This window comes from Phocoena sinus, chromosome 12, assembly GCF_008692025.1.
Source record: "Phocoena sinus isolate mPhoSin1 chromosome 12, mPhoSin1.pri, whole genome shotgun sequence".
NCBI lineage: Eukaryota > Metazoa > Chordata > Mammalia > Artiodactyla > Phocoenidae > Phocoena > Phocoena sinus.
Genome location: NC_045774.1, coordinates 41,530,600 through 41,558,302, shown reverse-complemented (window position 1 = coordinate 41,558,302; position 27,703 = coordinate 41,530,600). Strand labels below are relative to the sequence as shown.

Sequence of the window (27,703 nt, the reverse complement as noted above, 5' to 3'; positions counted from 1 at the left end):
TTTTGGTATCAAGGTGATGGTGGCCTCGTAGAATGAATTTGGGAGTGTTCCTCCCTCTGCTATATTTTGGAAGAGTTTGAGAAGGATAGGTGTTAGCTCTTCTCTAAATGTTCGATAGAATTCGCCTGTGAAGCCATCTGGTCCTGGGCTTTTGTTTGTTGGAAGACTTTTAATCACAGTTTCAATTTCAGTGCTTGTGATTGGTCTGTTCATATTTTCTATTTCTTCCTGATTCAGTCTTGGCAGGTTGTGCATTTCTAGCCAATAACTCTTAAAACTAATCCCTCTTAATCACGAAGTCTGTGAAGAAGTAGTTATCACTGTTCTACCACTTCTAAAGAGTGTCAAAAACAAAGTTTTGAAGCTCAACAAAAGACCACACTAAAAAATGTAATTCTGCTGTAAACTGCTTTTCCCAGTTTCTGGCCCTGAAGACAAAGTAAGGCAGATATGGTGCGTTATCAAAAACATTTTGCTTGTTCCTTTTAAATGAAGTGCCTGGGGGTTTCTCTTTGAACCTCTTTAGGTACATAACGACCTGAAAAGGACAGAGTGGATGTCATCCTCAGTGCAATGAACACTCTCCTTTTGCTGATATTTGTATGAGCCAAGAATTTGTTAAATACAATAAGAAAAATCTATTTCTATTTTATACAATCACATATTTTACCAATACTTAGTAACTGTATAATGTAATCATGTAATCAATTATCAAGTATTTCTCAGCACCTACTTGGTGCCCAGCATATCCGGGTTCTGCTTAATCCATAATAATTTACAGCTACAGGTTGTTGTGTTTGTGTCTTGTGGTTCTCAGTTCCTTCAGGGAGATGACAGAGAGGAAGGTAAGGGAATGCACCCAGATTCTTTGCTTTCCCTCCTGGATGACAGTCTAACCAGTTCTCTGCACCCTAGTGGTACTGCAGGTATTGATGACTAACTGACCCAATCATCAAAAGGACAAATTCTGTGAAAAGGGAGAATGGATAAATATAGTCCTGCATAGTGAGAAAGACAACTCAAGTAGCTAAACTTGAGGTGGAGGTAACAGGGGTGAGGGGTAATGGAGAGGAAGGACTGGTTGAAGAATATTCTAAATCATTTGATACATGTAAGAGAGAGAGGAGGGAGTGAAGACAGTAAACACACAAGCCTTACAGAATATTCAGAAATAAAAATGACACTGGCACAAATGTTTCAGGCCTTTCTAGATCATGTACTACAATGTAGGTAAATTCTAAATTGGTAACTAGAGTGGGTAGTTATCTTGACTGTTACTCTGTTTCAACATACATAGTAACACCAAATTCCCAAATTCAAGTAATTTCTTTCCTATGATCTCCCGAAGAAAGCTCACTGGAAAATTTTTTAGGAAAATTAGAAATTCTGCTCATTTCTTCACAAGAACAGAGTATTTCTAATACCTAATTGTGTATTCTAGAGGTTAAGCACATTCTTGTGAAATCTGTGTTACATATAAAAATAGATAAGTAGATAGACAAGGATTTTTTTTAAACACTGGAGAACAATTATTATTATTACTATTATTATTATTACTTTACTGTAGAACTCAGAGCCCCATGGCTGTCAAGCATGAACATCCTCAGTGTTTAAAAGTCATTAATGAAACATGAATATCTTATTTGCAAATGAAGTTGTTACTAAAACCATAAACCACTGGTTTAAAATAGGGTTTCTCAACCTCTGTACTACTGACATTTTGGGTGGATAATTCTTTGCTGTAGGGGGATTTTCTGTGCATTGCAGCATGTTTAACAGGATCCCTGGCTTCTATACACTACATGCTTATAGCATATAACCCCAGATGTGACAGCCAATGTCTCCAGACATTTCCCAATGTCCTTGTGGGGGGGGGCGCAAAATAGCCCTGGTTGAGAGGCCATGGTTAAAACAAACTGTTTGATTAGAATAATAATCCTAATACTTATACAGCACATGTACTAGGCATGATTCAATTTGATGCTCAATGACAACTTTATGAAGTAGGGCTTATTTTAACCTCCATTTTGCAGATGAGGAAACTGAGGTACAGAGAGGTTAAGTTAGTTGCCCAAGGTCACTGGACACATAAGTGGCAAACAGGGAAGTCAAACCCAAGGAGTATGGTTCCAGAGTTTGTGTTCCTAACTTCTATACTACACTTGCTATGATATATGGAGAAGAGACACAAATCAGAATTATTTTTCATTCAAGATTTTTAATAGTCTATAACATCGGGGGCCTTATATACCCCTGAATTCGGAATACTCATTTGTAAAATTAAAATGATAATGAAATTAAAATAAGATACTTTATCAAAGGCCTCAAGAAAATCTCTAAGAATAAAGAGTAGAATATTTTCCTTATTTAGCAGTACTCTTTACATCTGGATATATCTCTGGTTTCCTTTTCCTGTTTACCTGCATAGAGCAACTAGAGTCAGTTATACACTAAGGAACTACTATAAAACCTGGCTTCTTTTGGTGTGGTTTCCCCTACTCATAATCTGAGGCACGAAATACCTCCTGGGTAACAGCTTGGTTGATGACAAACCACAGCAACAGGCCACACAATTCACCAATAGCTGTTGAGTAACTCTTGTATGTAAGGGACTATACTGCACTTAGTGCCACATTCTGGATCACACATAGTACCCACAAGTGGTAAGTAGAAATCCCCCCAAAGAGGCCCACTCCCTGGACTTGTGAATATGTTATTTTACATGGCAAAAAGAAAGTTTGCAGATGTAATGAAAGTTACTTGAGGATAATTAAGACAACCTTAAAATACAGAGATAAACCCATATTATTCAGGCACACCTAATCTAGTCACTCAGCTGAGCCCTTAGAAGCAGAGAACACTCTTTAGTTGGAGGCAGAAGGGATACAGCAGTGGGGAAAGTCAGAGATTCATCACACTCAATGTTATGTTGCTAATTTGAAGATGGAGGGGCTATGTTAACGTGAATGCAGAAGCCTCTAGGAGGTGAGAGGCCCCTGGCTGACAGCCAGCAAGGAAGTGGGGATGTCAGCCCTACAGTTACAAGGAACTGAATTTTGCAACAATTTGAAAGAAACTCTAAGTGGATCCTCCTCCAGAGCCTGAAGGTAAGAGCCTGGCACCTTGATTTTGGCCTTATGAGACCCAGTGCAGAGAAACCAAAAAACAAGCCCGCTCAGACTCTGACCTACAGAACTGTGAGACATTAATTTGTATTGTTTTAAGCTGCTATGTTTGTGATAATTTGTTGCAGCAGCTATAAAAACTAACAGCCTGAGACAAGAAAGAACAGTAATTCACCCACTGCCATGGCATAAATTACCAAGTGGTAGACAGGGGTTTAGAAACCTGGTCTTTCAACCTCCAAACTATTTCCTTAAATAATCGATATCTACATCATAGCGGAAGCAAATAGTTTTGCGTCCACTCGTTCACTGGCTCCTAACAACAGCCGTGAAAGGTAGGCATTATCGTCCTTTTTACAGAAGAGAAAGGTTCAAAGAATTGTGTACTTACACAGGGTAAGGCTGTTCATAAGTGACAAAGCCATGAGTTCTTTCATCTCACTGCCTTTGCATGTGCTGCCTTTAACAGTAAAACTGTAATAAATATATTATAGAGGATTAAACAAAGCAAGCCATAAGAGCACAGAAAGACAAATGATTTTCTGCTGAAGGAGGATAGGAAGAGGTAAGAATTTGTGGAACTGGTAACATTTAAGTTGTATTTTGATGGACAGGTAGGATTTCAAAAGATGATGATTGCTGGGACTTTCTGCTGTTATCGTAAACTTGGAATCAAAGCAGCAATATGATAGGTATTAAAGAGTGAACATCTCGGGGCAGGTTTGGTTCACGAACTGGTATTTTTCAGGCAAACCTGCATCATAGTTACTGGAACAATATGAAAATGCTGATGCTGGTGAACTGCAATTTCATGACAGGAGAACTTTCTCTACTTAACATATAGCAGAACCACAGAAAATCTGCCTCTAACAAGTAGTCCTACAACAGAGAAACTTCCAGTAAGAAAAATGCAGCTGGGTGCAGCAGAGATGGTGGGAGACCTCTGTGTAGCCAGGAAACCCTCTCCTCCCTGATAGGAGGCTCTGTGCCATGGCTGCACCAGTGCTAACAACCAATTCTCCACCCCTTGGCCAGAGCTGATTAGATGCCTAACTACTGCTGGGTCAGATTCCCTGTTCTGGGAATTTGGAGTTGAGTCTTTGCGTTCTCCAAATATGGCAGAGTTGCTGAATGCTGCTACAGAAAAAAATCAAACAAGTGAGCAGATGGGACCATCACAAATCCATGGCCGCCAGCCCCAAATGTGTGCTCAGGAGGGCCCAGCAGGCTACTTATTTCTCTGTTCAATCTTCCCATTGTCCCTTGTCATCTTGCAGCTACTATCCCATCTCTCTAGTCCCATTCACGGCAGCCTTCTTGAAAGACTTCTCTCAGTTCTTCCTTACCTCCACTATAACATGGAGCTCACCGCAAATATGCCACTGAAGATGCTCCAGTAGGGGTCACCTTCTACCTGCTTACTACCAAACCCAAAAGCCAATTCTTAGTCCTTCTCTTGCCTGTCAGGGACATTTGACACTGCTGAGACTCACCAGAAAATATCCAAAAATGCTCCAGGGTGCCACACTCTAGTTTTCTTTGTACATCTTTTTTTTTTTTTTTTTTTATACAGCAGGTTATTAGTTATCTATTTTATACATATTAGTGTATATATGTCAATCCCAATCTCCCAATTCATCCCATCCAGCCCCCCACTCTACTTTCCCTCCTTGGTGTCCATACATTTGTTCTCTACGTCTGTGTCTCTACTTCTGCCTTGCAAAACACTTGATCTGTACCACCATTTTTCTAGATGCCACATAGATGCCTTAATATATGACATTTGTTTTTCTCTTTCTGATTTACTTCACTCTGTATGACAGTCTCTAGGACCATCCATGTCTCCACAAATGACCCAATTTTGTTCCTTTTTATGGCTGAGTAATATTCCATTGTATATATGTACCACATCTTCTTTATCAATTCATCTGTCGATGGGCATTTAGGTTGCCTCCATGACCTGGCTATTGTAAATAGTTCTGCAAAGAACATTGGGGTACATGTGCCTTTTTGAATTATGGTTTGCTCTGGGTATAAATCCAGAAGTGGGACTGCTGGGTCATATGGTAATTCTATTTTTAGTTTTTTAAAGAACCGCCATACTGTTCTCAATAGTGGCTGTATCAATTTATATTCCCACCAACAGTGCAAGAGGGGCCCCTTTTCTCCACACCCTCTCCAGCATTTGTTGTTTGTAGATTTTCTGATGATGCCCATTCTAACTGGAGTGAGGTGATAACTCATTGTAGTTTTGATTTGCATTTCTCTAATAATTAGTGGTGTTGAGCAGCTTTGCATATGCCTCTTGGCCATCTGTATGTCTTCTTTGGAGAAATGTCTATTTAGGTCTTCTGCCCATTTTTGGATTGGGTTGTTTGTTTTTTTAATATTGAGCTGCATGAACTGTTTATATATTTTGGAGAATAATCCTTTGTCCATTGATTCGTTTGCAAATATTTTCCCCCATTATGAGGGTTGTCTTTTGGTCTTGTTTACGGTTTCCTTTGCTCTGCAAAAGCTGTGAAGTTTCATTAGGTCCCATTTGTTTATTTTTGGTTTTATTTCTAGGAGGTGGATTTATTTTGTTTTTATTTCTAGGAGGTGGGTTTATTTTTGTTTTTATTTCTAGGAGGTGGGTCAAAAAAGATCTTGCTGTGATTTATGTCCAACAGTGTTCTGCCTATGTTTTCCTCTAAGAGTTTTATAGTGTCTTGTCTTACATTTAGGTCTCTAATCCATTTTGAGTTTATTTTTGTGTATAGTGTTTGGGAGTGTTCTAATTTCATTCTTTTCCATATAGCTGTCCAGTTTTCCCAGCACCACTTATTGAAGAGACTGTTTTTTCTGCATTGTATATCCTTGCCTCCTTTGTCACAGATTAGTTGACCATAGGTGCGTGGGTTTATCTCTGGGCTTTCTATCTTGTTCCATTGATCTATGTTTCTGTTTTTGTGCCAGTACGATATTGTCTTGATGACTGCAGCTTTGTAGTATAGTCTGAAGTCAGGGAGTCTGATTCCTCTAGCTCCGTCTTCTTCCCCTGAAGACAGCTTTGGGTATTCGGGGTCTTTTGTGTCTCCATACAAATTTTAAGATTTTTTGTTCTAGTTCCATAAAAAATGCCATTGGTAATTTGATAGGGATTGCATTGAATCTGTAGATTGCTTTGGGTAGTATAGTCATTTTCACAATATTGATTCTTTCAATCCAAGAACGTGGCATATCTCTCCATCTGTTGGTATCATCTTTAATTGCTTTCATCAGCGTCTTATAGTTTTCTGCATACAGGTCTTTTGTCTCCCTAGGTAGGTTTATTCCTAGGTTTTTTATTCTTTTTGTTGCAATGGTAAATGGGAGTGTTTCCTTAATTTCTCTTTCAGATTTTTCATCATTAGTGTATAGGAATGCAAGAGATTTCTGTGCATTAATTTTGTATCCTGCAACTTTACCAAATTCATTGACTAGCTCTCATACTTTTCTGGTGGCATCTTTAGGATTCTCTATGTATAGTATCATGTCATCTGCAAACAGTGACAGTTTTACTTCTTTTCCAATTTGTAATCCTTTTATTTCTTTTTCTTCTCTGATTGCTGTGGCTAGGACTTCCAAAACTATGTTGAATAACAGTGGCGAGAGTGGATATCCTTGTCTTGTTCCTGATCTTAAAGGACATACTTTCAAGTTTTCACCACTGAGAATGATGTTTCCTGTGGGTTTGTCGTATATGGCCTTCATTATGTTTTATATTACATGGTATTTTTGCACCTGTTGGGCATGTTTTTGTACCTGTTGGGGATGTTTATAATAAAATATAAAACTAACTGGTATAGCATATGTATCTAACTAACTGATATAGCATATGTATCTAATTCTATGTATCTGGTATAGCATATGTATCTAACTAACTGGTATAGCATATGTATCTAATTCTATAAAAAATTCTATAATATATACTAATCTATGTCAGTGTCATTTAAAAATGGCAAATTAAACATATTTTTCATAAACTAGTAATATAATCTCTCAATGTCATAAATATGAAAGTAACATGTTATTTCAATAGTCATGATGTCAGGAAGATATTATTTAGGAACTTAATGGGATCAGAGACTTACTGCACAGAAAAAATATATATTTTTCCATTATTCTTCCCTCTATGCCCACCTTCGGAGATTTTTTATCATAAATGGGTGTAGAATTTTGTCAAAAGCTTTTTCTGTGTCGATTGAGATGATCATATGGCTTTTAATTATTCAACTTGTTAACATGGTGTATCAAATTGATTGATTTGCATATACTGAAGAATCCTTCCATCCCTGGGATAAATTCCACTTGATCATGATGTATGATCCTTTTAATGTGTTGTTAGATTCTGTTTGCTAGTATTTTGTTGAGGATTTTTGCATCTATATTAATCAGTGATACTGGTCTGTAATTTTCTTTTTTTGTAGTATCTTTGTCTGGTTTTGGTATCAGGGTGATGGTGGCCTCATAGAATGAGTTTGGGAGTGTTCCTTCCTCTGCAGTTTTTTGGAAGAGTTTGAGAAGGATGGGTGTTAGCTCTTCTCTAAATATTTGATATAATTCACCTGTGAAGCCATCTGGTCCTGACCTTTTGTTTGTTGGAAGATTTTTAATCACTGTTTCAATTTCATTACTTGTGATTGATCTGTTCATATTTTCTATTTCTTCCTGGTTCAGTCTTGGAAGGTTATATCTTTCTAAGAATTTGTCCATTTCTTCCAGGTTGTCCATTTTATTGGCATAGAATTGCTTGTAGTAGTCTCTTAGGATGCTTTGTATTTCTGCAGTGTTTGTTGTAACTTCTCCTGTTTCATTTCTAATTTTATTGATTTGAGTCCTCTCTCCCTCTTTTTCTTGATGAGTCTGGCTAATGGTTTATCAATTCTGTTTATCTTCTCAAAGAATCAGGTTTTAGTTTTATTGATCTTTGCTATTGTTTTCTTTGTTTCTATTTCAATTATTTCTGCTCTGATCTTTATGATTTCTTTCCTTCTGCTAACTTTGGGTTTTGTTTGTTCTTCTTTCTCTAGTTCCTTCAGGTGTAAGGTTAGATTGAGATTTTTCTTGTTTCTTGAGGTAGGCTTGCATAGCTATAAACTTCCCTCTTAGAACTGCTTTTGCTGCATCCCATAGGTTTTGGATCATTGTGTTTTCGTTGTCATTTGTCTGTAGGTATTTTTTGATTTCTCCTTTGATTTCTTCAGTGATCTCTTGGTTATTTAGTAACGCATTGTTTAGCCTCCATGTGTTTGTGTTTTTTCCTTTTTTTTTTTCCCTGTAATTCATTTCTAATCTCAGAGCATTGTGGTCAGAAAAGATGCTTGATATGATTTCAATTTTCTTAAATTTACTGAGGCTTGATTTGTGACCCAAGATGTGATCTATCCTGGAGAATGTTCTGTGCACACTTGAGAAGAAAGTGTAATCTGCTGTTTGGGGATGGAATGTCCTATAAATATCAATTAAATCTATCTGGTCTATTGTATCATTTAAAGCTTCTCTTTCCTTATTTATTTTCATTTTGGATGATCTGTCCATTGGTGTAAGTGAGGTGTTAAAGTCCCCCAGTTTATTGTGTTACTGTCGATTTCCTGTTTTATAGCTGTTAGCAGTTGCCTTATGTATTGAGGTGCTCCTATGCTGGGTGCATATGTATTTATAATTGTTATATCTTCTTGGATTGATCCCTTCATCATTATGTACTGTTCTTCCTTGTCTCTTGTAACATTCTTTATTTTAAAGTCTATTTTGTCTGATATGAATATGATTGCTACTCCAGCTTTCTTTTGATTTCCATCTGCATGGAATATCTTTTTCCATCCCCTCATTTTCAGTCTGTATGTGTCCCTAGATCTGAAGTGGGTCTCTTGTAGACAGCATATAGATGGGTCTTGTTTTTGTATCCATTCATCAAGCCTGTGTCTTTTGGTTGGAGCATTTAATCCATTCACATTTAAGGTAATTATTGATATGTATGTTCCTATAACCATTTTCTTAATTGTTTCGGGTTTGTTTTTGTAGGTCCTTTTCTTCTCTTTTGTTTCCCACTTAGAGAAGTTCCTTTATCATTTGTTGTAGAGCTGGTTTGGTGGTGCTGAATTTTCTTAGCTTTTGCTTGTCTGTAAATCTTTTGATTTCTCCATCGAATCTGAATGAGATCCTTGCCGGGTAGAGTAATCTTCATTGTAAGTTCTTCCCTTTCATCACTTTAAATATATCATGCCACTCCCTTCTGGCTTGTAGAGTTTCTGCTGAGAAATCAGCTGTTAACCTTATGGGAGTTCCCTTGTATGTTATTTGTCGTTTTTCCCTTGCTGCTTTCAATAATTTTTCTTTGTCTTTAATTTTTGCCAATTTGATTACTATGTGTCTCACATGTTTCTCCTTGGGTTTATCCTGTATGGGACTCGCTGCGCTTCCTGGACTTGGATGGCTAGTTCCTTTCCCATGTTAGGGAAGCTTTCAACTATAATCTCTTCAACTATTTTCTCGGGTCCTTTCTCTCTCTCTTCTCCTTCTGGGACCCCTATAATGCAAATGTTGCTGTGTTTAATGTTGTCCCAGAGGTCTCTTAGGCTGTCTTCATTTCTTTTCATCCTTTTTTTCTTTATTCTATTCCCCAGCAGTGAATTCCACCATTCTGTCTTCCAGGTCACTTACCTGTTTTTCTGCCTCAGTTATTCTATTGATTCCTTCTAGTGTAGTTTTCATTTCAGTTATTGTATTGTTCATCTCTGTTTGTTTGTTCTTTAATTCTTCTAGGTCTTTGTTAAACATTTCTTGCATCTTCTTGATCTTTGCCTCCATTCTTTTTCCGAGGTTCTGGATCATCTTCACTATCATTATTCTGAATTCTTTTTCTGGAAGGTTGCCTATCTCCACTTCATTTAGTTGTTTTTCTGGGGTTTTATCTTGTTCCTTCATCTGGTACATAGCCCTCTGCCTTTCATGTTGTCTGTCTTTCTATGAATGTGGTTTTTGTTCCACAGGCTGCAGGATTGTAGTTCTTCTTGCTTCTCTCAATATTACTCTTAAGAACAGCTTTTCCAAACAAAGTGATCATGGGTTTTACTTTCAGAATTAAGTGTAAAAAAACAGAACCAAAAAAAAAAAAAAAAAAAAAAAGAAACCCTCAGCATGTTGTTTGCCACAAGCTGAGATGAAAGTAGTGTCAAGCTTTGTGCTCCTGCTTCCCCCCTATACTTCTCAGGCAAAGGAGTGACTCTGTGACAGGTGTCCCAGTGCTTTAGTCAAGGTGGGTAAGATCCTCAAGGGTCTCAAGGCATGGTGGGTGCGGTGGGGAGGCTGAGGGGCATTCACCTGTGTGAGCGTAGTAAGAGTAGGATGTGTGCCAGGGCCAGATGACCCCATGTCAAATCCCAGGTGAGGACCCAGGAGCTCTGTAACCTTGGGCAATTTGCTTGAACCCTGTCGGCCTCAATTTCCTGTGTGTAAAACTGGGAAAATAATACAAATCACAGGGTTGTTCTGAGAATTAAATGAGTTTATGTATGAAGAGTGGTAAGCACTGTGCCTAACTAGAAGTAAATACTCCACAAATGGTATGGTGTAATTACTTTCATACTTTTCACCACTCTAGAATTAAAACTGCAGATAAAGGGGACACAATCTATACAAAGTTGAGATTGTAAAAATCTAGTCATTGTTTGTTTTAATTATATATAGATCAAGCTACACAGAAAATCACTTAAGGAGACTATTCTCAGAAAAAGAAAAATAACACATGCATTCTATTGGGAGGAAGAAGGGAGCATATTTTAGACTATAACCGAGAAGGGGTATTTTTAATTAAATATTTAGTCTTGACTGGTACCGCAATTTTAAATCTAGAGAAAAAGTGGAAATTATCAGGCATTATTATTGTTGTTGTTATTCATAAATGAAACATACCTGGAAACTAATAGCCAAGGTTTGTGTCAGTTAAGGAATAAAAATCTTATTTTAAATATTAAGGCAAAATTCAGTTTCATAAAAGAAATAGCTAACTTGGGGTCTTGTTATATAAGGACAGAAAACTAGGGTGCATTATATACAGACACTAACTTATATGATCACTAATGTGTTCTGTACCCCTGGGGTTTGTGAAGACAGGATACTCCAGAGTGAAGTACAGGTGCAGTAATCTCACCTAGAAGTAGACAAAGAAGCTTCCCTCCCTGCCAGTTTAGTTTAACACCTTCAGATCAGCTCTTGAAAGTGCTGTCTTCAAAAATCCTCCAGTGTTTTGGAAAATCCTAGCAACACTATGGTGATGCCTGAGACTTCAAATCAATCAAAGGCATTCCTTCCTGATAGCTTTCAAGCAATTCCATTGAGAGCCAAAGGCCCACAAATATGCTAACCAATCATGTAACTGGACAGCTTTCTCCCTCAGGAATTCTAAAACCTAGCAGTGAGTGCCTGCAAGTCAGGGAAAAGGTGGTCTGTCTGTGTGCCAGTGCTAATGTCTGGACTCCACCTCTTAAGGTTGCAGGAAGCCAGAGTACTGCTCAGTCCCTGCTGATAAGCATAGTCACTTCTGGATTGTTAAGGAAACTAGTAATCTGACATGTAATATACGTAATTCCACTTGTGCTACCCTCTGCTATCTACTTTTGTGTCATCAGCACCACCTCTCTCTGAGAGAAAACAGAGAAGGATGGAAGATGATTAACAGCATGGGTAAAAAGCATGACAGAAAAATACAGCTACATTAAGCTAAATTAAGACAGCTAAAACTAATACCTGATTACATGTGGTGTATTTGGCCATAGAATCCTAAACCTCTATTATCACATCAAAGTCAAAGTAGAGTATCTAGGTCAAAACTTTCACTTATCAAGAACACATACATGCAGAGAGTAGTTTTCCTGATGAGGTATCTGCAGCTGGTTAACTCAGTCCTGGTATTACAGTTTATCAAACTTCTTCCTAGTCCCCAAAGAAGTCCCTTCTAAATGCCCAAATTCTAGTGCCTCTACCTTACGAAAACCTAGAGTGTAATTCTCCAGATCACAGGTGGATGGAGGACTGCAAGCACAGGAACACATACACTGAAACCCAGATTTACAGGCATATTCTAATGAAACTATATTAACGAAGCATTAAGAAAGAAACATGAACAGAGTCTCTCTTCCCCACTCCACTAAGGGCAACTGTTTTTTAACCTCTGTATTTCAGCTTGTCACATCATGCTGTATCTTGGAATAGGACTCTTTCCTATTTATATAATTACAACTGTCTGTCTGTTTTCAATTTTAGAAGCATTTGGCAAGGCATGGCAATACAAATACCCTTTGATTTTAACTTTTCCTATTTTCCTTTCCACCAGTGGCAAACAGATTTAAATTCTAAGATTGGAAAAAGTAGATGGGGCTGGGGGGCTGTGGCATTAAAAAAAAAAAAAAGCTAGAAAAAAAGGAGACTAAATGAAACATACTCATGGCCAACAAGAATACCTTTACTTCTTAACTGATTTTTATTAAACAAATTCTACTTTGAAACCTAAGATGAAAAAACTTAAAAATATCATAGCTCAGAAGTTTTCTATTGTTTTAGGTTGAATCATAAGAACTTACATATCACCTCTTATGTTAAGACTAAATTCAGCCAAAATATTCTTCAGAAAGTCTTTAATATAATGTTCCAATAAAAGAAAGTAAACTTTAAGAACATTAGTTGGTGTTCTGTTTCCAAATCTAATCCTCCAGGCATAAACTACAAAGTTAATAAAGAACAGATTAAAACCAACCAAGAACAAATTATTGATTCCGTTTTCCATTTCACTCTTCAATTCTTGTTTTAAATGCACTAGGAATCTCTGCTGCCAATGTAGTTAAAGCTGCAGCAGCTCTAATAATCAACGGATCTTATCACAAAGGGTATAGATACTTCCTAAATGAAAGCACCATATGCCTAATTATTGAGCTAAATTTATACCCATAGCTATCTCTGAATGAAACATATTCAGCTTTTTCAGCTCACAAAACATTTCCTTCCATGCCCTTAAGGTATTTTAGATTTCATTCTCCTCCTTTGACTTTTTTCCTCTTCCCATATCTAAGTGTTTGTGTGACACCAGGCTGGGAAGCCAGAGGTAACTGGCCACTGATGAATGGACACCCTCTCCCTGGTTTTTCTAAGGACGACCATCACTTCTGTGAGATGACAATTGAAGAGGCAAAAGAATGCTTTTTTTCCTGCCACGGGAAGCAGCAATTTGGGCAACAACAACTAAGCAGGGAGGTAACAGCAGAAAATAAAACTATTGGTTAACACAGCAATACTGCAGCCCAAACTTCCTTTTCTTTCCTGGAAGTGACTTCTCAAAACCAGTTCTTACCAACAATCCCTTTTCTTAACCTATTACTCCAATAATGCTATGTACCAGGAATCACGCAGAGAGATTCACATACATTTTCTACTTTAATTCTTAGAAGAACTCTGCAAAAGGGAATTATTAGCCCCATTTCACAGATGGAAGGGGAGGCTCAGAAGGGTTTCTACTCTGCCATCTTGTCTCACCGTCTGAGTAGGTTGTAAAGAATTTTGGTGACATACTTAAATTGTTTCTCATTTTGGTTGTATTTAAGACAAACTGCCCTCCACTGTTAAATTCTGGACCATGAACCTATGGAGTAGAAAAAGGCGTCTCCACACTGAGGAGGTCTAAACTCCAGATGGAAGATAACCATGCCCATGAACTTAAGCAACAAACAGGCCAAAGACAGAAACAATCAATGCCACATGACTTCGGAGAAGGGAGAGATCAGTAAAGGTTGGGTATGTGAGAGGGCTTCGAGGAGGCATAGATTTTTGCGCAAATGAGAAGACACTCCATTTGTGAAGAATAAAATAAGGTGTGTTTTGGAGATAGTACCTATGCAAGTTTAGCTGAAGCACAGAGTCCTTCCTAATTTAAGGGATGTGACTCCAGCAAACTGAGGCAGATTTGTAGAAGACAATGAATGCCAGCCTAAGGAGTTGGGACTTCATTATAGAACAATGTTTCTTAAACTTCAGTCACTGGACCAGTAGTATCAGCATCACCCACAGGAATATGTTAAAAATGCAAATTCTGGGGCCCACCCAGACCTACTGAAATAGAAACTCTGGAAGCAGCAACTTGCAATCTGAGTGCTAATGTGCTCTCCAGGTGACTCTCAAGCTGGCTAAAGTTTGAATCAGTGCTCCATAGGAAACGAGGCCCACTAAAACCTGAGCTGGGCAACATGAGAGAAGTGATATTTTTGGAAGATTAATCTAATAGTGATCTGCAGAATGAACTGGAAAAGGGACCATGTGCAAATTCATGAAATTCACAGAGCCTCTACCATGCAATTATTTCTATGAGACAACGCTTTTCAGGAGAGATAATATTAAACTGGGAAACAGAAGACTAAGGTTCTTTCTCAAAATATTACACCTTCTTACAGAGAAAAGTTTTATTAAATTCTAATTTCGTGGAAATAACACCTAACCTATGACTTTTCATTTCAATGTGGTATTGCAAGCACTATTTATAAAAACACCATGGTCTCCCAAAAATGTTTGCTGGGATAGGGAAAAAAAACCAAAAAACAACCCACACTAACTATAATTACAGTGTACCATGTACAAAACTGAAATGTAAGAAAAATGACAACTCTTATTAAATGTAGTCCACAGCTCTAGATAATAATGAACAGAAATGAATGAGGACTCTACCTAATTTAAAAATTTTTTTAAAAATGCTGAGTGTAAATATAAAGCAGATTAACTTTTAAGCAAAACAAGACTTTTTATATTCAAGTAAGTGTCGACCTTCAAAAGAATCTCACAAGTACCCACATTTATTTCAGTGATGTTACATCTGCTCAAAAGACTTTTTTTTATGAACCACCTTCACAGCCAGTTTACAAGTCATGTAAGAAAATGAATACAGCTTTTCACTTTATAAATCATTCTAAAAACAACTTTAAAACTAGGTGTTTCCTACATTGATGAATCTCTTTATTCACTAGATCTGGTTCTGAATGACTTTTGACTGTTATAAAAAAAAAATCAGGTCTCCCCTCCAAGACAATGGCCTGTAGCCCATGAGGACAGGTAGCAGGGGTTCCAAAGATGAGTGGACACCACTTTTGGAATATGTGATTATTTAAAGCGGGGGAGGGTGTCACACTTAACCTAAGTAATTCCTCCTGGTATTAAAAAGGTGTATTTATTCAACTAATATTTACTGGGTGCTATTATGGGTGAGGCCCAGGGCTACGGCTCTGGTGGACGAATACAGGGGAAGCTCTTTCTCTTGCTCTTAACATGACAGTCCTGTAACAGATTCATGACTGTGAAGAACCAACATCACAGAGATTCTGTACTCTCAGAGTAAGTGAAAACAGAAGTACTTCTAACCTCTGCTGTGGCTTTATCTTATTACTGATAGAACACTTAATAAATCATAATTTTTATTCACCATAACTGCTAAAGCTGCTTTCCACAGTAGTTAATAAATCATCTTCATTTTTATGCTCCTCCAATTAGCTGCTCACCCCACCTGCTTTTTTTTCTTTTTTAAGCTAAGTTCTTCATCACACATTCTAAGTTAAGCAAGCCCTAGGAGGATTAAATAATGAAGACTAACCAAAATGCTTAATATGAGTGAACGTATACAATGTATTAAACACATGCCAATCATAAAACACGTTTTTTACTACATAAACTTCCTTTTACACTTACCAAGAATGCCTTATAAAATTGACTCAGGCTAACTCCTGAAATCACAACATGGACATTGAGGCACTTCTAATCATGAGATGAAAACTTGTAGTTGACTAGATACATTTTGACAATCAACACTGCTAGTTGACTACAAAAATAACATGTCTCAGAGAACAGCATCCTGAATATTCTAAAATGACTATCATCTCAAACCACAATTTATAAAAATAATATAGTACATTTATGTCAATCATTATTCACCATGTTAACGCAGTCTCAAAGCCAAATTTAAACATTTCTGGCATTTGGCAGACTTTTATGAACTAACCAAGGTCAGAATATAAATACATTTTGAAATGTGCAGCTCCTCACTACCTTAAAAAAGCATGACTAAAAACACGTTTATTTGGAGTTAGCCAAAAAAAAAAAAAGCCTAAACTTCATAAATAAATCATGCTTTTCTTTTATTCTAAAATAAAATACCTGAGACAAAATGCACATTTATCCTATTTAAGACACCAAAGGCCTCTAATATACAAAAGACCAGCCTGCCCCTTCAAACGTCAACATGTATATTGCTTTGAAATCTTACTGACAATTTCCTTTTGGTTAATTTTTCTTCTTTAAGAATTCAGCTTTGTCAGACTTGCCATTTTCTGGCACCACTAAAAAAAAAAAAAAAAAACTGCTTCTGAAATTCTATTTGGACCATTTCTGAGCTTCAACTATGATCTTAAAATATTAGGAAGCCATCCTGATGAATTCTAAAAAAGAAGATTCCATCCCTCCTTTCCCAGATCTTCACAGAGGCCAACATCTTCCTCAAATATGTGATGCAAAAACCCAACGATAACAATGAAGATGAGCTGCTGGAAGCTGGTGGGCTGCGTCTTGGATAAGGGAAAGCAGGCTGTTCCAACATGCTTGGTAGGTACTCCTATCAATAAAGGGCACTTATAATCCTAGGGGTCCAGCCCAGGGAAGAGGCAAATTTTGCTGCTGTGTTTAGTAGCCAACGCTGTCCACTGCCTTTCAGGACTTTGCTCCCTTCAGGACCCATGAGCCTGATAGATCCATCTTCTCTGACACCCACTTCTTAGTCTCCAAGCTCTGCCTGCGTCCCAATCCTGCTTCTTTAAAAGCCTCCTTGTTTTATACAACTCACAGTGAGGAAATCCAACTAGTCACCCAACTCAGGAGGAAATGCTGCTTAAAGAAAGGAAAATTAAATATACAAAATACTGTTTCATCACCCATGAAATTTATAGAGTCAAGACTAGGTTCACTACATTACAGGTGGAAGTATACACTGTTTTTGGAAAGTCATCCCTCAAAATGTACTACGATCCTTCGACTTATTCATTTCCTCTACTAGGAATTTAAGGGGAAATCCTACTCATGGGGTTGGGGGCGGCAATGAAAAATGAGCTGGAATCTTAATGGATAAAGGTGTTTATCTCAGCATTTTAAAATAAAAACAAAAAACTGGAAAAAATCTAAATGTTCAGGTCCAAGGGCATGGTTAAATAAACTATAATGCATCTATTTCATATACTATGCTATCATAAAATTACACTAAAAGAAAATGAAAAAAAACCATGTATACATAGTATGGTTATAATTGGGGGAAAAAATAACCTATATGTTGGGGCAGGAAGTGTTGACAATGCTTGTGACAGTGATTGAACTGTGAAGGATTTTCTTTTTTCTTTTTTCTACTCCTGTGTACTTTCAAAATGTTCTTTCCTAAGCAAGTGTTACTTTATAATGAAATAACACAGTGAAAGATACTTGCTTCTTTTACAAACCCATCCTCGCCCTTGTTAAGATAAATCTCAAAGTATAATAATTTCTGCTGGGCAAGTTTAGTGATATTGTTTTAATAGCAGCCTTTAAGAAGCAATACATCAACAAAAGGGAGGCACTGATGGTGAAATTTCAGGCAGCTGGGAATGAGACTTTGAGACTAGGTATAGACCCTGTGCTACCTTCATCATTCCACAGGTCTGTCCTTTTGCTTTGCACCCCAACAGACAGACATACAGTGAGGAAACGCAACTACTAAACACTATTTGTAGTTGTAGCACGTACTCTTGTGAAAGAGGAACTAGAGTCAATCATGGCTCAAACATCAGCTCAGGGAAGCTGGACGTGGCCACCCCCAGTGTAGACCATGAGCCCTGGACTCCTATCTCTGGACCCTCTTGTCCCTTAGGAGAATCAAGTGCTCTTCATGGGACTTTGAAAAGACCTTTCCAGGACCTCCCTGGCAGTCCATTGGTTAGGACTCCAAGCTTCCACTGCAGGGGGGGGCGGGTTCGATCCCTGGTCGGGGAACTAAGATCCCTCAAGCCACACAGCTGGGCCCCAAAAAAAGATCTTTCCATGAAAAGGATTTGGCAGATATGAAGATTCCAGCAATAGCTCATGGTCTTTGGATGGCCCAAGTTCATGTCTCAACCACAATCATTCACAGGCCCATGTACATCATTATTACTGCACCTTTTCTCATAAACTCCTGGCCTAGGCAAGTGTTGCAACAAAGATTGTTTTAGTACGTAGTGCGCTGTATTATTAAGCCACCCCTGCAGAGCTCGGCACCCTTCACCAGGTTTTTATCCCCTCACTTCCAGTCCTTCTCTCATACTAAGCACCTTCACACTAGGCACTGGAGACAGGACAATCTAATGGGAGACTCACATATATAAATACATAAAAAAGTATTTATATACTACTTAATATAAAAATAAAGTTAATATAAATGTTAATAATATTAACAAAGTTAATATAATATGACCTGCGTGTCACTGTATGAAAGGATGTAGAACAACAGTGACCAGAGAGTACAGGAGCAATGAGGGACTGGGCCTTTGATAAGCTTAAGAGCGAGGGAGACAAATGGACTGGCAGTAAAAAGGAAATGAGGCAGCATTTTAGTTACGAAAGTCAACTAAGTAACAAAGGCTACACGGGCTTTTTAATTTCATTATCTCTGTTCTGGATTATCTGCAGCTCTGCTGGGCTCTAATGTACCTAAAGCAACTGCCAGAGTATTCATGACAGGAATGAAGGCTGCGACTTTTCAACGCTCTTAAGCCTTAATCTTATTTGGTTTTCTTTCAAGTACCTAATGATCACAGAAGTCTTTATCAGGACTCAGTGTGTGGGGCCAGGGGGTGGGGGGGGGGGGCAGTGGCCAGTGCTGCTACATTCTGCAGAGCAAAGGAACTAGCCAGGGTTGCTTTCCTTCTAGGACGGTCTCAGTGGGCTGCTTGCTGCTGGCCTGCTACAGGGCTGAGGAGGAGGGAGGGCCAGGCCAGCCAGCCTCCAAAGCGTATGTTCTCATTAGAGAAAAGATGTCACAGGCATCTCACAGGGGCCTGAGAGCTAAGAGGCAGTTTCCAGCTCTGTAGTTAGTACACTGGGGGAATCTCAGGAAGTCACAGCTCACAGGGCCCCGTTTCTCATATGTAAAATGAGTACCGGGGTTAAGCATCTCTGAGGTCCTTCTGGGCCTGATACCTTAATAAATCTAATTTCAAAGCTCTCAAAAAAGGCCAAAATCTGTGAGTTACGAAGTACAGCTGATTTATGTGAATTTTGACTACCAGGTGACAGACTGAGCTCTGATTATAGAATTGACCACAATTACATAAATTTTTGCCAAATCTAAAATAATTTTCTTCTCACTTCTTAAAAACATTCCTCCAAAGACAAAACAGGTTAAAATGCAATTTTACTTAATCCCTCTTTTTCTCTATTTCGGGGAACAATTTCAATGCTTAAGGAAGTAACTCAAGAACTGTGATCATTCTGAGAAGATGGTACTTCAGGAACAAGCACATCTGACTGTGAGAAAGAGACTAATTCTTTAACACATATTTTGAACTACAGAAGCTGGAAAAGTATGTAATTTTAAGGATAGCAAAAGTTTTTTGGAATTTGGCAGGAATGTGAGAAAATCAGAGTTGACAGTAGCACAGTAAAATCATAGCTGTCTGGAATGATTATCCTGAACTGGAAATGTATCCCTTTAAGCAAACCTAATTTAAACTGTTTTTGATAACTTTTTGAAACATGCTTACTCACTTCCCTGGTGTATTAAACAGTAGCTGAACCAATGTAGTCTCCGCTTGATGTCTTTAGGTAGTGATTAATAACAGTAAGAACAGCAAGCAACATTTATCATACACTCTCTGCATACCTGATACCATTCTAAGTGCTTTGTGCGGATGATCACATTTAAACTTTCCAATCCAACCAAGTGGGTACATTTACTACCTCCATTTTACAAATGACAAAACTGAAGCTCTGACAGATTAAGCAATTTGCTTAAGGTCACAAAGCTAGTAAATGTAAGAGGCCAGATTCAGACCCAAATCAACTGACTCCCAAAACTAGCCCTTCTCACAACACCATGTTGTTGCAAATGAATGGAGCAGGGGCAGGTAAAAAGCATCCAGAGAATCTCCAGGACCTACTTGGGTGAAGAGAACTATGTGCTCCTATAATGAAGAGACCACAGATTGGTGTGATTTTTAAATGTATGTCTGCTTTTATTTTTTTTTTAATGTAAGTGTAGTTGCTGTACAGTATTATATAAGTTATAGATGTATAGGACAGTGATACTCCATTTATTGTTATTATAAAATACTGGCTGTATTCCCATGTTATACAACATCCCCTTGCAGCTTATTTTACACCTAATAGTTTGTACCTCTTATTCCCCTATCCCTATATTGCCCCCCTCCGCTTTCCCTCTCCCCACTGGTAACCACCAGTTTGCTCTCTATATCTGTGAGTCTGCTTCATTTTTGTTATATTCACTAGTTTGTCATATATCATGGATTCCACAGATAAGTGATATCATTAAATATATGTCTACTTTTAAAAACACATACTCCTTCAGATTAGCTTTCCATTCTTCTGTTATGCATTGCACAATGTCCAAAGAGCATGTACATCTATAGTTTAAAAGAACTCCACGACGTTGGTCCACACCTTTTCACTTTTTTTCTCCCTATTTCTCCCCCATCTCTCTTTGTAAAGAATGACCAATTGAACGAATACTAATGCCTCTGTTTCCTGCAGATATCTTTATAAGGAGAAAAAGATGTCATCAAATTTTCCCTGGGTGGTTTTAAAAAGAGGCCTTCTGAATTATGCCCCTAGTAAGCTTTGTTTTTTTTTAAATTACTATAGTTAATGTAACTTAACTAATACGAGGTCAAAGTTATAATACTGCAGGATTGTACATGTTTTGTACTCGACATTAGTGTCTGCAAATAATGAATATAGGCAGTCAATTTATACACCTCTCTGGCATTTTACTTAGGAGACAAGTCATGTCAGGATAATGAGCAACATTCCATTCAGGATTGGGCTTCTATTCTCAACTCTACCACTAACTAGCAAAGTGATTTCCAGAACAATCTCTGCGTCTCAGTTGCCTCTATTGTAGCTATCTCTAAAGTCTCATTCAGATACAATATTTTATGGCTTAGAGCATATGTTTACTTTTAAAAATCAGAGAGTTATAATTTTTATGGCATATTTTTGGTAACAGAAAAAAAATTTTGCAGACTTTGTGTAAAGGACATTTAAACATATTTAGTAGTAAAGGGTGGGGGACTAGAGGTTGTTCAATTATTTAACACTAAACAAGGTGCTAGACAAAGAACACTGAGGGAAAACTCAAGACTTAGCTTCCCCAAAGAAAGAATCTCTTCCTTGAACTACCAAACACTGGCTTCTCCTGTATCATTTCTGCCTACTTAGGGAAAAGGCATGTCACAGTATCCCTGGAGCCCACAGGGGGGCTGCTCCTGTTTTGACCAACCAAAACTTACCTTTGACAAACACATACATTTTTGTGGTTTTGCAGGTTATAAAGAACTTAAAAGGCCACAGGTTCTCTACTGGGTTATGAGGTATAAGCAGGGTCCAGTGCAGTGCTGATCTACCCATGTATATTTAGCCCTCACACTGATCTGTTGGGTTTCCTCCCCTCTGACCTTGAGACACATGCTTTAAATGCTCTCTAATAAAGAATTTGTATTACCATAGCTTATTAAATAATTTAATACAAATACGTTAACTAAGCTGCTGAAGCCCAACAAATTCAGATCTCATCCAGAGACACTTTTTACACATGTGAAATATTAGCATAAATTTCTCAAAGTGGTTTAGATTATTAGCTCACCTAAGAGATGCAGATGCATTTACTCAAAAATGCATTTTTTTAACCTCTTTTCCACAGCCTGAACTAGGTTCTAGGTCCTATATAGAGTTCCTTTATATGAATGTTAAGTTACCCAATATGAGGAAGACAGAATACTCCTCCCAGACAAATTATCGATAGCTTACAGAAAATTAAGTTGAGCATAACTGATTATCCATTAACAATCTTCTCCTGCTTTTGTATATTAATGTTCAACAGTCAGCATCTACTCTAATACATACACTGTTGACACCTTAATTTATTTATTTACTTGTTAAAGAGAGAAGCCTTTTACAAACACTCCATGACCTACCTGCTCTGGGAAATGTCCAAAGAGTGGGGAAATCTTGCATTTGCCCATGTTCAATGTCCAGTGTGTTTCAGAACAGGGTGAGCAGAACAGGCAAGGTAACCCAAGGACATCTAAGCTCCTTCAGACTCAGGTCTTCAAACTGTGGTCTTATTTTGCAAATATTATTTTCCACACTACTACCCACACAAATAAGTTAAGTTTCAAATTAAAAATGTCTTGTTTTAATAGGTCAAGGTAGATTATTCCTATGTCTGACCTTTAATAAAAGGGTTAATCGTCAGTAGTTAACATAAATTATAGACTCAAGAACAACCTAAGGCTAGTGTAAGGCATAAAAATATATATTCACCATTAGCCATCAATATGAAAATTTTCTTTCAACTTTTTATTATAAATAGTTCTGGAATTAAAAACTAAAGCCTGTTTGGAGAAACCTAGAGAAGACAACTGTGACCCTACAGCTAACTGGTCCGAAAGCCTTACCTGATAGGCCCAAAGCTGGCTGTCAGCCTCCCCACCCCCACCCCACTTAGACTGGTAGGAGTTCCAGTCTGAGAAGAGAGGAATCCCACTGATAATTTGATAATTAGGGCTCTAATCCTAAAGGACAGTGCAGGTTCTTTGTAGTGACTCCCTGCAAAAGCTTTCTGATTTTAAAAAAGAGTTGGGGTGGAAGGAAAAATGGACTACTTTTCTAAAAATTCCATGGTGGTCTTTAACTTCTGTACTTCGTTTGTCTACCAGTGCTTTTTAAAGTTAAAGACCGCTTGAGCACAATTTTTAAAAGATCAGTCTCATGAGAATACGCACTATGTGTGTACTGTAAATTTCAGGGAAATCCCAGAGTTAATTTATCTACAAAGTTTTCATGGGGTGGGGCGCTGTCTTCATTTCGGCTTTAAGTTTTACATCAAATGTTTACCACCCATCAGAGATCAGAAATGGGAAGCACGTAGCACCTTTGTGTGAACGGTGCTAGGCAATAAATATCCTATTTGAAATGAGAAAGTGTTTCCCTTTAGCACAAATTTGTTAAAAATTTACCAGGGTACCAGTAACACAGCTGTGTTGGCAATATAAAAATAGCATTGGCTGTCTTTAAACCAAATTTACAAAGTGAAAGTTTGGCTCAGATATTACAGTCCAAGCTCCCAACATGTGAGACTTGCTTATACCTTCTAAATTTTACCCATAAAACTGTTAGTACTTTCAGGTGTGATATTACAGTCCAAGCTCCCAACATGTGAGACTTGCTTATACCTTCTAAATTTTACCCATAAAACTTAGTACTTTCAGGTGTGACAGAGAACCCAAGTATATGAAGAGAACTAGAAAATACAGGAACGATAAAAATCAAGATCAAGGCAAAGATCCGTTGGTCCATGGCAGGGCATACATGGTGGTACCTGAACTGAATCTAAATGTGTAAAGTCCAGAGCCTTATTCACAGCGGGCAACCACTCTTTCCTTTCTAAAACTGAACATTTACAGTATACTTTTAGAATAACATGAGTAACTTTTTTTTTTTTTTTTGGTTTACAAAGGAACACATCTGCCTGAACTAATCTGATGAAAATCCATAATCCATTCCTTCCCGTTAGCCTTTGACTAAATACTGAAGCTAATCATGCTGGCTTCCCTGCCCCCTGGGTTCTCACGGCAACAAGAAATTTTAAAGAACCCATTTAGTTCAACCACTTTATGCAAGACTGGGCAGTTTCAAAACATCTAGGTGCGAAGATGTTAGCACCACATGGACCATAGGAGACTACATAAATTTCCTTTACGTGGTTCATTAAGACCTTCTGATCTAGAGACATAGATAACATGGATCTAATAAGGACAGATATGCATACTGTTAATATGCTGTCCTGAATTGACTGCTACTGTCTTAGTGCTTCTGCTCTAGATGCACTTTTAATCACTATTGCTCAGCACCGATAGCTTTTTCACATCCATGCATCTTTAGTATTTAAAATAATTTCCTGGGACAATTTCCTGTGATCTGCACTAACTGGCAGCGCATAGGAATTTAGAGGAATGAAACGTGTGAATTACACTGCTTCAAACTCAAGAGAAACATAAGCAGATACAAATTTGGGGCTAAATTATCTATGGGTTTTGGTTGGCTATTTTCAAGGATCCTGAGAGATGAAGAGGAGAGGGAGAAGGTTGGTGAAAGCAGAGACTTTTTTCCACCTTCCTGGTTTTGCAGCACTGACAGGATTTCTTGGAGAAGGGAAACTGCTAGACAGAAGTTGTCACAGGGAGTAAAATCCAACCCCCCCCCATCAAGTCTAGGAGGGTTCTAGGCCTGAGGAAGGGTCTCAAAGCAGAAAGGCTGATGGGCTGTGGAAGGAAGCTACTTGCGCAGGAGGGATGAATCAAGGCATTCTGCCTAGGGTAAACTGAGAGGCACCCAAATCCACTTTAACTTGCTCAATTACAGCTTAACCAAATTCATCTGGTCTTTATACTAAAATCAGAAATCCTACAACAATCAAGCTGCCTCCATTCTGGAGCCACTTAAGCTAAGTACCTCTTCACAACCTCAAAATTGTCTCTGAAAATTGGGGGGGGATCAGGAAGCTTCCTTTCCTGATTACCTGCCCAATGTCAAAACACAAAATTTATTTTCACAGAGACTCTGTGAACCTTAAAAAGTGACAAATATATTACTTCCATTCATAATGTATTTTAGAAATTGGAATCAAGATTTGAGATGAAATGCTTTTAATATGGTTCCTGCAGCTCTTGGATTGTGTAAAAAAACAGGCTGGCATAGTTTCACAGGGGAGAGTAGCTGTAAAAGGAGGCATGTCCACAGAGAGCCTGGTGACAAGAGGAAGTCCGGGCTTCAAGTCCTGACTCAATCACTAACTGGTTCTGGGGCTCTGGGCCCTTCAACTTTCATCTTTAAAATGACAGTCCGAAATGATTTGGAAGGTCCTCTTCAGCTTTAAGGTAGGCATGAACTAACCACATGTTACAAGTTCTAACTGAAAAACACAGGAAAGAAATTATGAAAGACTTATCAAAGTCCATGTTTGTCCTAGATTAAGTTTGTCATCATTGTGCTGCTGTGGAGGAAAACCTGTTGCATCACATGGTACTCTTTTTCTGACTACACCCGAAATGCAAGAGGCGGTAGGTTGGCTTTTTACATTTTTCATTTTTTGAAAAGTAAACAACAGTGTGCTCCCTATGATAGGAAGTTCTCGAGTTTCACCTTTATAGCCTGTAAGTACACACAGGATGCCACCTGGCAGAATGGGGCCACATGACCCAACGCGGGGTGTGCTGACTTGCTGTTAGAACATTTCTATCATGCGTGATTGATGCTTTGCGTTTACATACAAGCTTCATTTCAAAGCCACGTCCAAGCCTCATTAGAGGGCTGTTTGGAACCTTCACCGTCACTGCTCTCAGGGACGATTAACCATGGATCAGGCAGTGAAAGAGGAGGTTTGCACAGCACCTGCCCATGTATTTAATACCTACCTTGTGTGGCTTATGCTCACCGGAGCATGCAAGTTAAGAACAACGGGATTCAACCTCAGATAATAATTGGCCCCATCTACTCTGACACTGAAATGGAAACGAAAGAGCCTTTGATACTGCACCTGGTGTAAGTGGAAAACCATGTCTCCCCACACTGTAATGTTACCGTCAGGTCCTCCTACACTGTAATGTTACAGTCTTAAAGAGTTTCAAAGGTTTGTCGTTTCTCCCTGAAAAACACTGCGGGTCCGCAGGGATTTCTAGCCGGGTGCACTCACCTCTTTGATCTTCTCCCTTTTCTCGCGGATGGCGGCGTCGGCCGGCTCCCCGTCAATCGCCCCAACGAGGGGTGCTAAGTCCACTGGAGGCAGCATCTTGAACCCCACCCTGTTACTCAGCTGGTCCTGGGCCACCTTCTCCTTCTCCATCAGGATGTCTCTTTGGATCTCCTCGGGCAGCTTCTGCAGGGTCTCCTTGGCTTCCCTCAGAGCCCGCTCGTGGTTTTCACGGATCCTGGCCAAGTTGTCCTCCAGGGCGGCCGCGGGGTCCCCGGGCGCGCCCTCCTCGCCGCGCCGGGCTCGCCCATCTGCCGCGTCCTCGGCGCGCGCCCCGGGCCCGGGCTTGCGGTCGGCGGGCGGCTGCAGAGCGGGGCTGGAGTTGAACAGGACCCCGCTAAGCAGCTTGGAAGAGTCCGGCAGGAAGAAGATCGCCCCGAAGCAGAGCGTGATGAAGGCGCTGAACACCAACAGCAGCACGAACTTCTCCGTCAGGCGGAAGGCGGCGGGGCCGGACCCCTTCCTGCCACCGCCGAGCCCCCCACCCAGGCCGCCGCCCAGGCCGCTGCCCGCGGGACTATTGAAGAGCGGCAACAGGCCCCCCACCGGCATCGCTCCCGCTGCCGCCTGGCTGCCCGCTGTCCAGTGGCCTTGCGCCGCGCCGCTCAGCAGCCAAACTTCGCCGCCGCCCGGCGTCAGCGGCTGCGGGGCTGGGTTCTGCGCATCCAGGCCACCCAAAACCCCCGCCTGGGCTGCAGGTATCCCTTGGGGAGACAACTCCCCTCCGAGTCTTCTCCCCGGGGCGGCTCCTCTGGCAAACAAACAGGCGCGACAGAGCGCTCGCTGCAGCCCCTGCGGGGAGAACAACAGTAAAACGTAGTAACTACGATGATGGTGATAAAAGTTTCCACCGGTCTCCGCCCTCCGACGGCCGCGAGAACCGCCAGGACAGCTCCCCCTGCACCGAGTCCGGAGTCCGGCTCCCGGCACCGCCCTCGGAGCTCACACTTTGGACTTGGGGTGAAGTTTGAGGGTCTCGGGGGGCGGGCTGTCCCGTGCACACCTGGAGCAGAGCCGTGCGCGGGCACCTCCTGAAGAGGGCAGCGCACCTCTGCGCCGCAGAGGCGCAGCGTGGGGGGGGGGGGGGGCTAGTCAACTTCGCCCGCTCCTCATCCCGAAGCTCGGACGAGCTGTGTCTCCGCTTCCCAGTTGGCGGGTGCGCGTGCAGCCCGGCCACCCCGCAGCGCTGGTAGCCGCTCAGCTGGGCTAGCGCGCCGACCTGCGGGCGAGCAGGAGCGAGCGGGGGAGCACGACGCCCTCCACCGCGGCTCCTCAAGCACTAACACCACTGCCGGTCTCGGGGCGGTCGGAAACGAGGGCGGTGACGCGGCCCGAGAGTGATGGCGCGGCCGGGCCAATCACGAGCGGCTCAGGGTCCCGCGGGGGCGGGGCCGAGGCGGGGAGGGGGCAGCGCCGGGAGGGGAGTTTACGGGAAGCGCAGCCTCGCAGGGGCCCGGCCGGGGGCTGGGAGGTAGCGGGGCCCGGA

The 27,703-nt window shown here is 40.0% G+C and overlaps 1 protein-coding gene across 9 annotated transcripts in view; it reads right to left on the bottom strand.

Moving 5' to 3' along the window:
- MAN1A1 (mannosidase alpha class 1A member 1) overlaps positions 1-27,495 on the bottom strand; it is a 204,711-nt gene extending 177,216 nt beyond the window's left edge. For all 9 annotated transcript variants that reach the window (XR_004352483.1, XR_004352485.1, XR_004352487.1 and 6 more), the window contains exons 1-2: positions 27,221-27,495; positions 26,161-27,009 (exon numbers count right to left, since the gene is read on the bottom strand). Coding sequence is in view for 3 of the 9 variants with exons in the window: in XM_032650906.1 (XP_032506797.1) it covers positions 26,161-26,769 (609 nt within the window). In the remaining 6 variants the exon portion in view is untranslated. The remainder of the gene's footprint in view (positions 1-26,160; positions 27,010-27,220) is intronic.
- Positions 27,496-27,703: the final 208 nt, after the last annotated feature.